This window comes from Acanthopagrus latus, chromosome 4, assembly GCF_904848185.1.
Source record: "Acanthopagrus latus isolate v.2019 chromosome 4, fAcaLat1.1, whole genome shotgun sequence".
NCBI classification, from domain to species: Eukaryota; Metazoa; Chordata; class Actinopteri; order Spariformes; family Sparidae; genus Acanthopagrus; species Acanthopagrus latus.
Window position 1 is genome coordinate 30742510 of NC_051042.1, and position 13949 is coordinate 30756458.

A 13949-nucleotide genomic window follows, 5' to 3' on the forward strand; every position below is an offset into this window, starting at 1 on the left:
GGAGGTATGAACATGGGACTGTCAACTGCAGCTGTCCCTGATCTTGGACGAGTTGGCACAACTAGCTTTCATGTACTGCTTTCAGGAAGGTGGTAAAACACAGGTTGTGCTGGAGAAGAGACGAAAGGTGTCCACAGATTTGAATTAAACATAGTGTGCAGGCATGACATCACTTAATTTCAAATGAGTCACAAGACAAATGCAATAAAACACTGTCTTAGGTTTAATGATCAGTTTGTTCGGAGGAGGCCACCGTCTGCAATTTATTAGTTTACTCAATGCAATGCTACTATTTGAGGCTGTATTTTGCGGTAGTGTTGTGTTGCACTGCAGTGCATACACTCAAATGTGTTTCTAATATGTTCACTTCACATGCATGTACCATGAACTGAAACCTTCAATGGTACCTGATTATTTGAATAAACATTATGTAATAGGTAACGTGCATATGTAAGAAATGAGCACCTTTTGAATTCATCCTCAAAAGAATTAGGCCGCAGCATATGAGTAAAGTAGCTGCTATCTGTAGCTGCAGTTAGCTAGTTAGCTCAGTCAGCTGTGCAGCTCGTAACTGTCAGCTTGCAGATCCCAGGTTGGGGTTCACACCACTCGCTTTTTTTCATATGTGTAATTTATTAGCTTCACAGAAGGACGTTTCAAAATCATTTTGCACAGCTCTGAAAAGACGCCGACGCCTCGCTGCAGTCGGCTCGTTCCTGCTGAGACCCGAAGCAGCAGCTCCCCTTCTCTGTGAAAAAGCCTGTTTTACTTAAGTGTGTCAAACTCTATCCCATTATTATGCCTGCTGATAAAGGTAATACAAACACCCTGTGCATCAAAGGTCCATGAAATATTTAACAGCCAATCAGCTGGCAATTATTCTCTTTAATCTCCCGGAGGCAGCCAATGGGGATGTGCCTCCGGTGGTGGCGGGCCTGGAAGGGATTCATGCCTTCAGTTCTGCACATTCCACAATCCAAACACTTACTTTGCATTATGCTCAGCTCAGGCTAAAATAAAGTACAGGCAAACTTTCTGAACTGTTTTACTTTTTTCTTTATTTGTAAAAAAAAAAAAAAAAAAAAAAAATACAGCATCTTGAGTATTGATATATTAAAGCCTGAAAAGTCAATTTGCCTTTGTTTCTCCTGGACTATAGACCGCTTAAAGACATTTCGAGCGGACGTGAAGACACTCTGTTCATGTTCCAAAGGCGCTGATCAATGGCTCATTTAAAGCAGCAGGATGTGGTGCCGTGGTGTTTTAGAGGAGGGAATGTTTATTGTATCACAATCGGAGATTCAGACTGTTGAGTCCGGTGTGAGCCGTTGATCTCCAGATGTCAATGCAACTCTGTTAAAGTATATTACACAGTATTGACTACGTAGCTGTGGATTACAATAGCTGCAGACAAGCGGCTGCAAAAAAAAAAAAAAAAACGCTACATGAACATAGAAAATGTATGATCTTAATAGCCAGCTGCTGTGGGAACTCTCTCTGCATCTTCTTCAGCAAGTCATCTGCTCCTTGATGTGAAATTCCTGTGTGCCAAACTGCACCTGAAGTGACCCTTGAAAAACACGATACAGACTGTCTCACTCGGTCCGGTGTTGCTGTGGCTCGACCCACCAGTTTGATTCCTGTCACTCCTGTCCACGCTATCCTCACATACTCACACCGACTCCCCTCCCTGTCCGATCGATGGGCGTGTGGAGCCGCTCAATGCCAATGATTCTCCCCTGATCTTAATTAGAGAAACACATCAGATACAAACGACATCTCAAATCAATCGACAAGTACAGGGTGAGGGGACCGGGGTCAGAAACAGAGGCAACTTTCAGCCTGTTTTCATCCCACAACACTAAATTAAAAATTGAACTGCTAAATCCTAAAGTTTAACTAAACAGCTCTCAAGGCCTCATATGAAATGTAAGCAGCCCCATGCCAGGGATCTCTCCGGGTTGCAAATTAGTCAGAAACTTGCACAACATAATTGCCAAAAAGAGTTCCGACATGTGCTGATGAAATATTGATGGGTAGAGAGGTTATCCAGTCTGTCTCTGACTCCTCCACCCTATGTTCTTTCTTTTACTCTTCATCTCCATTTTCCACTCCATCTCTTCCCCACTCTGTCATGGCAGATGGATGGATGGTGGCGCAGAGGCAGAAACGGGCTGACAGGCTCCTTAGACGCATGGCTGAGTGTATAACTAGCAACATTAGGGAACACCTACACCTAAGGATCCCATCAAAGACAAGGGTATTTAGTGTGGCGCCTGGGGAAACACGCGCACACACACACACACACACTGAAAGACACACCTGTGCGTCAAGTACTAGTACACACATGTTCATTTTATTGGCACATGTGTGCACGCTGACATTGATTCACTCAAATATGTAAGCAAGTATGTTCACACACTGATATGTTGCACACACACACACATGCAGGCATGCAGGCATGCACACACACACACACACACACACACACACCACTAAGGGAGTCAATAGTGCTGATTTTCCTTGTCAGCTCCTCGGCAGGCACTGGTTTAAAGAGACATCAATCTGTGATGTCAGCACTTACCTAATGAACCCTCTCAGATCGATGAAAGCACTGGTCCGCTACACAGCCTGCCTGCACTGCCTCGCCTGCTTTTATGTATACTCGGACTCTTTTGGGATCTATGCTGGACCGCAACATGTCCAGGTGTGTGTGTCCGTGTGTGCAAGCAGCTGCCTGGATAGATGCTGGCTGATGTAACTATTTCTTCTGCGTCTGTCCAGCGTGTGTTTGCAAAAGTGCTATAAATGTGTACACAAGTAATGAGCGTTTTGAGTGTAAATGTAATTGCGCAGCTATGTAGATGTATGTGATAGTGTGACTGTTTGCATACTTACAGTGCACTCCTCATCTCTGTCACACTTGACCTATTGTGTTCTGTGGTGTTTGTGTTAGTGCGTGGGAAATGGGTCTTGCCAACGTGTGAGTGAATGAACACGGCGTGAACTGAAGGCCTACACGTGGTTGTGAATCCAAGTTTTGTGACGTCGGTGTATGGTAAGCATAACTGTGCGTCGGCGTATGCGTAATGTCTACGTCAGTATGTGCCAAACGGAAATGAAAGTCTGAATCTGGTGAAAGACAAGTGTGGTTGTGTGTGTTCGCAAAGTCAAGAAGTGTCAAAGTTTCTGAACTGAAATAAATTGGGTTGCATCGTGCATACATTTGCAACAATTGTTGGTATCTGGAGTTTAAGTATAAACACAAGCCTGTCAAACCAAACAGCTCCTGCTGTACCTGTAAACCTGTATTGATGTCCTTCCTTCCTCCCAAAATGCATCACTGGCGATGGCAATGGCCACGGAGGTGGCAGCAGCGTGAGATGCTGCACAATTAGATTAGTTCCATTTCCTTTGATCGGCCTCACCCCGTCCCATCTCGCATGTGACACTTCAAATGCAGGAGCCTTCCTGCGCCACTTAATTGACCAGAATAAACATATTATATTGTGATAAGTGTCGCGATTGTAACAAATTGTACGGCGTGACTGACACAAATCATGGCATTAGCCTTGCCTCTCTTATCGGCTGCCTCCTCGTGCCTTTTCAATAAACAATCTCGTAGACGGAGAAGAGAGAGGAAGGCAGAGCGAGGGGGAGAGGAGAGGGGAGAGGGGAGGGATTGATGGCGGGTGAGGCGAACGGGAGCGCTGTGGCCACGATCTAACGTTTACCCACTTAACCATTCAAAAAGTCATCTTCCTCCATCAGCGCCTCGGTCGGCGCTGCATGAGAAACATTATCTTTCCGCAGGAGCTATCATTCACAGATGGCTTCCCCCTTCTCAGCAACCTGCCACCATGCATTTCCAGCTCTGGGTATTGTGTGTGTGTGTGTGTGTGTGTGTGTCTTTTCGTGTGTGTGTGTGCCTGCTGGTATGGCCATGTGAGTGAAGCAGGAAGTTCAGGGAAGAAGAAAACAAGAGGAAGAGGATATGTTTGCGTATAGATTTTTTTGTACCTTCATATTTATGTGTGTAGGGGTTTGACAGGAGAGAGGGAGAGGATGAAGAGACCTGCTGGAGGCGTTGGGGTGGTGGTGGCTGGGAAGTGAGGGAGGCTGACGTGTTAATCAGTGAATCAGCGTCCATCCACTAATGTCTGCCAGTGTAAATAAGGCCCTCATCTCCTGCCGTCACATACGCTGGCTTTCCAGTCCATTAGGCCCGAGCTGGCTGGCTGAGGCGGCCCACCGCTCGCTGGAGACTCATTTACGTGTCTATAGGCATCTGTGGCTGGTGATAGGGAGCCCACGTGAAATTAATGGGACTATGGGTGCCGCCAGCCAGCCAGCCAGCCAGCCAGCCAGCCAGCTCTCCTGCGCCCACACACACACACACACACACTCTTTACACACACCAATCACCAGCATGTACGCTTGAATGCATGAGCTCGCACACCTACATGTGCGCACACACACACACACACACACACACACACATACACACACACACAGACAGACACACATGATGCAGTGGTTTTTATGCATGCTGGGTAAACTAACCTTTGCAGTAAAGATTTAGCAGCTTTATTAGTTTAGGAAATGGCTGTAATTAAGGATAATTCATAATGGCTGCTTCTCCCCTCTCTGTGGTATTAAAAGGGGGCCGGCCCAATTTAGGCTGCGAGCGTTTGTGCACTAAGGCAGTAAAATGGGTGGAGTGGGGGAAATACATGGGCCAGGAGAGCGAGAGGGAGGCCTCTGCAAGGTTCGGGTATAGGGAATGGTCAGTGGGCCAGCCGAGGGTTATTGCCAAATGGTCTTTACACATCCTATATAAAACTCAACATCTCACACAGCAACATTTTATTTGTCTGACTGTTTCCAAAATTAACATTATTCATAGAGGACATATAATGAAGGCAGCGCACTTTAACCATCAACCAACCTGCAAACGTTTTAGGGGCTAAAACTGAAATTTTGTGTGACAGTTATTAATATGCCCAAGGAACACGATGAGATATTAAAAGGAAAAACCTGAGAATCGCCTGATTTGATTTTTTCTTCATTTCACAACAGCAGTAGAAGACAGATCTTGTGTGATCACAGATGTTATAACACTTAAGGTTCCCATGGCAGTGGGGGTGCGTGAGGATGCAGCGGCTGGTAGCTCCTCAAAATTGCGTTACATTTTTAGCCATCATTTTTTTTTGGCTTTAATGCTGAAACACAGCAAGGATGGACAAGCTGACTTTGAGACCACCAGGGCACACTGAGTCTTTCCACCATCCAGCCTGACCAGCTGGACAATCTGAATCGCAGTAAGCATGGTTTAAGGCTGCTCCTGGCTGATGTCTGGTTGCAGTAAAAGGAGATGGACAAAATGGGACTCAGGCTGGCCAAACGACATGAAATCAGAGACTGTTGTGCCCACAGAGACCTGTCTCCACCACAAAGTCTTGGATCAAGCTGCTGCATTTGACGGGTCCTGTGCAGTTGACAGATTGCAGCAGTACAGCAGCACAAGGTGAGCCGGATTCTGCGTTTATAACATTGATGAAAAGATGCACAACATGTTAGTGCATATCTGAATGTCAATCACTGTATCTAAGTTCTGTAATTTGTGTAGCATGAACTTTCATTATGAACCCTGTTTTTTACGCCTAAGTCTCATCATGGTGAGACAAGGCACTCCAATCCAAAACAATGAGACACTAATGTCTCAGTGCCAGGTGGTCAGCCAACCAGGGGAAAAGAAACAGGGGGCTGAGCATGTTCCCTTGGCTCCAGAGAAGAGGTGCACGTCTGGGTCGAGCCCACCACCTCCTCTCCTCCCCCACCGGAGCTGAGGCACGAAACCAGAGGACAAGATCAATAAGTCCACAGATGCAGCCAGCTCCTTTCACTCATTACCACTGATGAATAATAGAGGACAGCCCCCGACCTCCTCGAGATTCTTGTCCACTCTGCATGCGCACACATACGGAGGCACTACAAAAGCACACAGGACAGGAAGCTAAAGCAGAGCAGATCAAGTTCAATCTCAGGTGTCAAAAATGCATTTTATCACTGACCTCCTTCGGTCAAGGAACAACAACTACAGGCAGTGCTGTATCTAACAGGAAAGATATAAGACGCTGTTCAGCATGTCCAACTCACAACGAACCACAAAAAAAGCAAATCATTCTCCCCGCTCTCTCAAAATAAGGGCCTGTCTGAGCGATGGAAAAGAAAACAACAATCGGCCAAGTTCTGGTTGTAAATCTTGCTCCGGAGGCACCTCAGTTTTGACTCAACACAATTTTCTACAGTGCATCTTTCACCTTCTTCGGTGCTAGAGCACTTCAAGTGTACAAGCAGCAGTGAGGCACCTACCATCAGTCCTTAAATTACAGAAAAAAAAAAATAAAAATCTGCGGCAGCTTAAAGCTACAACCAATCAATTATGGAGTAGCAGCCTGTCCAAAATGTGATTTCCACACTGTCCGCCGCATCTTTCACACCATTATCGATTACCTTCGCTTGTAACGTTTTCTGTTAATTCTGTTCACCCACACAAAATCTATATGTGTGCATTTCAAAGCAGGCATCTGAGGCGAGCAGAGACTGCCTCAGTTCTGCAGGCCAGACAATCACTGTCAATCTACCTAATGACCAAGTGTCTGCTGATGCATGCTAGTGAAGTGGGGAGAATCCCCGGGTGCAACATGAAGCAGAATGGAGAGCATCCCCTGCTTCTCAAAGTGTTGAAAGAGCATGTAAACCCCCCTGCTGGAGCTTTCCCAATGCTTCTCACTTTCCTCTGTAACTTTAGTTAGATCAAAGAGAATGGGGCCCTTAAGTAGAAGTAGTACAGATCAACTAGGGTCGGGCTGAGTCACATAAGGATGCAGAGGGAAAGTCAAATGATAGAGTATTCTGTCAGAGTGCGATTCCTCGGCTAACGAAAGTGTGTTTTAACAATGCATGGCGCAAGGAAGTCCTCCCCGAAGGTTTCGCTTCAATGAGGTAGGAGCAAAGGATGAGCGGGGAGCAGGAAGTTGCAAGACAAGGGGGCCCAATGTTCCCGCTGTACAACCCTGCCCCCTCTTCGCCCCCGTGAGCGCGATGGCCCTGTCCGGTACATCAGCCTAAGGATGTAGGAGATTGAATCAGACCTGCCGGTTCGCTTGCCATTTCGGCAGCAAAATAAATGACAAGGCAAGTGCTGAGGGAGAGTGAGCGAGGGCAGCCCAAAGGTGTGACCCCGCTGATGAGATGAGAGGTAGTCCAGACCTGCCAGACGCACTATTAGAATCCGAGACAGAGATGGGAGATGGAGAGAGGGGAAGAGATAGCGGGAGGCCCGGTGTCACTTTATCAAATTCCTCCCTGGCACATGGTAACAGAGGTCAGGAGAAGAAAAGCATGGGGGCAGAGTGTAAAGCTGAGTGAAAACACAGTGCTGCTCTAATACCTTTCATAAAGAGAAAAGCCTCCTCATCCACCAGCCATGATTAAATATAACCTGAGTGCTGAAAAACGAACCCTCGCTACCCTGCCCAGGCCTAAGTTTGTGTGTGCGGGTGCGTGTACACTCACAGGGTGAGGAGGGTAAAAGCAATTTGTGGAGAACTTGTTGGGTGAGTGGAGTGTGTTTTTGTGGCACTGGGGAGGGGGTAGTGGAGGGAAGAGGTGGGTGCTGGACGTGCACATCCTGGCCCTGCAGCACTCTGACACCAGCCGGGCAACAGTTAATGTGTTAGACTGCTGCTCGCCTGAAATTAATGCTGTCATCAGCAGCTGGAGAAGAAGAGCCAGAGTGAGACAATGTAGCTCCAGCTGAACAGCGGCCATTGCGGTAACATGTGGCATTTACAGGATAATGGCTTTTAATTACTTTCATTTTTGCCTTAAAGACACCGTTAGGTGAACTGAGACCTATTTCACTCATTATTCTCAGTATGCAATCCTGAATTTGCAACAAGAGACGATCACCTGTCCTGTTCTTTTTCTTTCATCAAAGCAAATTCACCACCTGTGCGAGAGCAGGCGAGGGCACTGCACAAATTTGTCTGCAATTTGTAAGCAGCAATTACTTTTGAGATGTGACATCATCTGCAGTTTGGCTGCTAGGAGTGGGAAAGCACAAACATGTCTCTGGTAAGCAGGGTTGGTTGTGTTCAGATACAGTCACAAAATACGAGTCAGTGACGTAATCCAAGAATTGCAGTATGAAAGTAGTGTAACTTCAATGCTTTCCAATACTTGTGGATTACTTCAATACCAAAAACATGCAAATTATGAGGAGAGAATATAAATATTAATGTATATTTCATTAGAACACACTCTTGCATATTTAGTTTCATTTTACAACAATTCAAGTGTTTAATGTATGCACATGTGCATAGTGACTAGTATAACACTCTTTAATTCTAAATTGTAATCCTGTTAGTATCCTCTTTTTCAGTGAATTTATCTGTAATCTTTGTTTCTTTCATTTTAACGGAATACTATTCCCCTTTTTTGTTTTCTTACTATCAAGTCCTTTTACGTGCATTCAACCACTCCCCAGGCCTGCTTGTGAGGTACGGTATGTTTTTGTGACAGAACGATGGTGATGTTCATTTGTCATGCACAAAATCACTGTGTAACAATAGTACAGGAAGAGAAGAGTCATAAAGTCAGTGACTAGCAACAGTATTGTCACTTATACATAAATATTAGGTAGCATTAGCCACCTTAAGCTACTATAAGTAAGATTAGTACTAATTGAACACCGGTGCATTTATTTGCATACAAATTCTACTTTTAATAAGAGGAAGATTATGTTCTCCTTTGAAAAGCTAAGTTAACTTATGGGACAGTTGTGGAGAGCTGCAGTAAACAGGGCACGCTGTTTAGTACAGAACTGTCCCAAAACTCAAAGATCATACCTTCATTGTACGCACATCCAGTTAGAACATACTTGAACCCCTTGAACGCCCCCAAACATCTGACCCTGCCACTGAAATACATGTTTCACTGAGACAAGCACATGAATAATTAGGAATTTTCTTCTATGTGCAATGCGCCAAAAGGAGGGCTTGCAAATGTATGAAAAAGGAAGACTACAGCGGTGACACCCGGATGTGAGGAGCCAATATAAACAATAACCTTATTTTATATATGCCTATGTGGTCCTCAGAGATAGAGAGAAATTGGGCCATCAGTGTCACTCAGAGCCCCAATGTGGAGGCTTGTTTTCTTGATCTAATAGAAGGTAATGATCCAGAGAGCAGGGCTAGGCTTCCTCTACCACGGAGCAGGCCTCCGGGGGCTACTCCACCCCTGACAGCGGCAGTGGTCGTGGCAGTGCAATAAGAATAAACACATGCAGGCGGGGAGTCTATTTGGCTGAGAGTGATGGCTAGCTTGTTGCTTATCCCAGCCCAATAAATCTCCATACAGGGCCGGGAGATGAGCGCCGCTTATCTCATCAGCCTCGCGACTGATGCCTCTGACCGAGTGCCGCTGCTCAGACCCCTGATTTATCACGAACAGGGGAGGAGGAGGGTGGGGGTCCTTCACCGTAGTGAAGCTAAAATAAAGGGAGAAGAGTACAGCGGGAGATGCAAAGGAAGGGAGGGTGGGAGAAAATGAAATCAAAAGGGGGAGGAAAATAGACATATTGAAAAGCAGAGGGCAAAGGGAGATAATGCAGAAATATAGAGAGCAAACAGAAAGGTTTTCAAGGGAAAACATGGAGGCTTTGGCGTGAGGCGACGCAATAAACTAAAAATAAAAAACTCCCAAACCTGAGGAGGAGGAGAGTGGAGCGTGGGGGTAAATGTCACCATCTCCATGTCAGGGGGGTGTTGGTGAGGGGAATTGCATTTGACGGCTGGATTCTGTGGGATTCAGCAGTTTTTCTTTTTTTTCTTTCTTTTTTTTTAAGGCAAGGAAGAAGGACAGAGAGGGGCAACGGGCTGTTTTATTCGATGGGAGCCGAATGCACTCTGTCTTATAGGGAAACATGCCCTTTTCATGACTGATGCTGGTGGAACACATATCGTGTCATGCTCTCAAGAGCTGCTTATTATACAAAAAAAAGGACTTGTTGTTAAAGATACTTGTATCTTATACATACTCTACAATACAAAGTTCATTTTGTGGATTATTTGATTTAAAGGTCAAGTGTTTAGGGGAGGAAATGGAATATCATCTCAAATAATCGTTGTATTATCAATCTTAATCTGCGAATTAACCTTTTATATCCTCTTCTACAAAGTCTGAAATGTTGCATCACCATGTTTTAACAGCAGCCCACAGCAAAGAAACCAAACACTAGCTTTGCATGTTTTTAGCATCCATAGTATGGCAAGGTGACATGAGGGGTGTTCAGTTGGTTGCAAGCTGCAACCTCACACTAGATGCCACTACATGCTACACACTGGTCCTTCAAGATCACTGATGTCATCTTCGAAAAAAATTGCATTGTAGTTTTCTCAACATCTTGAACCAAGAACTTGAATCTCGAGGATGACAAACTCCCCAATTTGATGAGTAGTTGGGCTGCAAAACATCAGCAGATGAACCCAATACAAGTTTTTTTTTTTTTTTCCCGCAGTGTGAGAGACAAGCCAGATAATGAAGAGTGTGTGGGTGTGTGTCAGTGGTTGGCAGCGGTGGCCAGGGTGTTGGTTTAGGGTGGGAGGGACAATAAAGAGGAGCGAGCGGGGCTGGGAGAATTATGTCAGCGTGATTGTCAATCATGGGTGGCGGGCAGACGGCGAAAGTCAAAGACGGCAATCCGGAGGGGCAGCCCGCGCACTGCTCCCTCTGTCATTTCACCTCGCCCGCTGCCTCTCTCTCCATCTTGTGGCCATACGAATTAGTGTGGTGAGAGGCGAGAATGAAGAAGGTGGGAGGGGAGGATGGGGAGTGACGGGAAACAGACGGGTATAATATTCTCATCACTCTTCACTCGGCAGTCGTTGGTGAGGAGCGTGGCCCAGGGCACTCAGCGGGCCCAGCCAGCCGCCTCGCAGACCCTGCAAATATTCCTAAACCTCAATTTTTCATATTTCCCTGTATGCATAAGGAGATGAAAAATCATCCGATCATTTGTATTGTCTGACTGAGGTTATACACAAATATTAGTTTATCTACCGCACCTAAGATTGCCTCCCTAAGCAAGACGGATTGGTCTTTTGGAGAGGGCAATATTCCCCGGGAACATATTCAGTCCATCTTTTATGTGCTGCAATTCACAGAGCAGCAGGTATGAGTTCCATCTCCAGACAGGCTCGATAAAGCTAAACACCCAATAGAGACACCGCTTATTATACACAATACGCTTTAATTGCCAGACAATTTGAGGGCGGGTGAAATTTATAGTTTTCAAAACTGCTCTCATGCAAAGAGGCTCGACACCTTATATTCATATTCATTCTCGACACATTTACCAAACACTTTACCTAAAATGATTATTAAAGCAAAACAAGCAAAGGAATCAATTTGACTTGAGAGCGGAGAGAAGAAAAGAGGGAGAAAAAAAAAAAAAAAACTCTTCAAATCACGGTCTCAATTGATTTCCGTTACCTCTTCTGTGAGCTACCGGGTGTCTGGTCCTCTCCTCTGAGAGAGTGAGAAGGGGAGAAAGTGAGAAAAATGAGAGGAGGAGGGGGTGTGAAGAAGAGTTCTGGGTCAGAAATCACTGGGTGATTATTCACCACTCAGCCATGTGTAAAACTCATTAGACAATGCGTAATGCCTTTAATCAAATCAATGGCACAAGCAACTCCAAACTGATATCTCCCATCAAAACTTACATAGAGCATGGCAAATTTCTCATTTACTTATAAAAATAAGTGAAGACAGGGGAATTATCCCCAAAATGGGCATAATTGTTCTCTGTCTTCGAATCGATACTTGGCCGGGAAATAAATAAACGGATAAATAACAAAAGTTAAGCGTGAGAACAACGCGAAAGGAGGGCAAAGGGAGCGTAAACAGGAGCGAATGAGCATCTCCTTTAATATAAAATGTTTTAAGAAAATAACAAGTGATAGAGCTGCCACGTGAAAACACTTTGGAACATATGGAAAATCTTTACTTTGTGACGGGTAGCACCGCCAAACATTGTGACTCGTCATCTCTGAGGCGGAAAAACTGTGAGAAAATACATCGCTGTATGGTGAAACCGTACGATGAAAACCGGCAAGAGGGAACATTTTTCTCACCTTCCCCTTTCTCCCTGCTCCTCTCCAGCGAGCTTTGAGGTGGTGACAGACTAGGAAGCGGTTGGGCAGGGGTGTTGTGGGTAATTAGGCGGGTGGAGGTACAGATGTTGAGCTGTGGAGGACCCTTACCGGGACACGAAGAAGCACTGGAGCATAAATAACCCTGCATCTGCCTCCCTCTGCCAGCTCTAAGTACCTTTCTTTGTTAGGGTATGGGTCTTCATTTTTTACTGTTGACAGGCAATGTTATTTCAGTTATTTGGTGGCATCTGGTTAGGCTGGGCGTGAGAGAAAGGGAGTAAAGGAAAAAAAAACTGCTAACACACACACACACACACACACACAGAACGCACTTTAATTAATTGCGGGGAGATTACATGGTCTTCCAACCGTGTAGTTTGTCATCAGAGCCCATTACACACTTCTATTAGATGTTTCTTCACAGTGTCAAGTGTAATTTGAAGGAGAGCCTTGGTGGAGGATCTTGAAGTACAGTGAGAGGCCTAATCGGGGCAACTAAGGTTCATCTCAACTGAGGCAAAAATAACAAACTCTGCCACACCTCAATTAGCCGAAAGCGATGTGTAAACAAATAAGTCTTTTTGGAGCACTGCCTATTTCATGGCGTGTCACTCAGTCACTCACTCGTGTTGCTGGTGCTGTGGTTGTCTCTGGGTCTGGCGCTGGTCTGCCTCTGTTGCCCCACTGCCATTGCTCTTCATTTCAGCGGGAGAAGCTTTATTTTCATTGCCAAGCAATGAAGTGTCTTTGTATGACTGCGGAGCACACCACAATCAATCTTACACCAGCGGAGTTAACAGGACAGAAACCAATGCAGCCGTTACTCGGCACAGAACATTACCAGTGTATGGACTCATTATTCATCAGAGGCTCCATTAGACACCGCTCACTACGCCGCCACACTGGATATGAGGCAGACAGACAGCAAGTCAATGCTGTGTCACACACAACACTGCCCACAGTGCCACAACACAGGCGCAGGATATTGTGTACGCTGCAGCTGCAACACCAGCAAAACCCACAATTCAAATGTTTGTGTCTCTTATTAAATTGAGGTTTTGAACAATCTTGCGCACATTTCATGACTTTATTAGGATTTTTTTTCTACAATTCTAAGGCTTATGCCTGGATCACACAACTGTAGCTTTGGACTGATTTAACCCTGATTCACCCCTAAATCAGAGGAGACAACTGGGAGCTTTGTCTACACTGAAGTCAGGTCCAGTTTATCTGGTTATGTGATGGGGTTTACAGATCCCGTCTTAAACCTCTAAGATATCAAGATATCAAACGTGTTAGATATCTAGGGTTTAAAAAATGAATGATTATGTCAGTAAGGACATTTTCAAATGAGAAAGGTAAAGTGCTGCTAAACATTTTAGCCCCTGATGCTAATGATAGCTAGCATACTACTGTTGACACATATTTAACATGAAAATTAAAATCTCACCACCAAATCTCACTGAAGAACAGACAACCCATGTGGACCGCATCTCCCTAAAGAGTTTCTCATCCAGACTCATTGCTTCTGCTTTAGTTTTTCCTCACTGCAAAATAGATTGGATCACGAGGAGGGGTGCATTGATCGCTCTGGCACTGATAACACCCTGTAGTGAGTGATGTGCCATTATTTTCAAATCTTGAAAACATTTGCAGAATATCTGTGAAGATTCTCTTTGTGTGCGTGATGCAACATGCTTTCAAAAGCAGTTTGGGTTTTAAAAC

The 13949-nt window shown here is 45.1% G+C and overlaps 1 protein-coding gene across 4 annotated transcripts in view; it reads right to left on the reverse strand.

Moving 5' to 3' along the window:
- fto (FTO alpha-ketoglutarate dependent dioxygenase) overlaps positions 1-13949 on the reverse strand; it is a 124542-nt gene that overhangs the window by 18465 nt on the left and 92128 nt on the right. The window contains exon 9 of one of the 4 annotated variants that reach the window (XM_037095987.1): positions 1096-1744. The exons of the other annotated variants lie outside the window; for them this stretch is intronic. Within the exon in view, the coding sequence (XP_036951882.1) occupies positions 1720-1744 (25 nt within the window). The 3' untranslated portion in view covers positions 1096-1719. Of the gene's footprint in view, positions 1-1095; positions 1745-13949 lie in introns of those variants that run through there. 4 annotated transcript variants of the gene reach the window in all.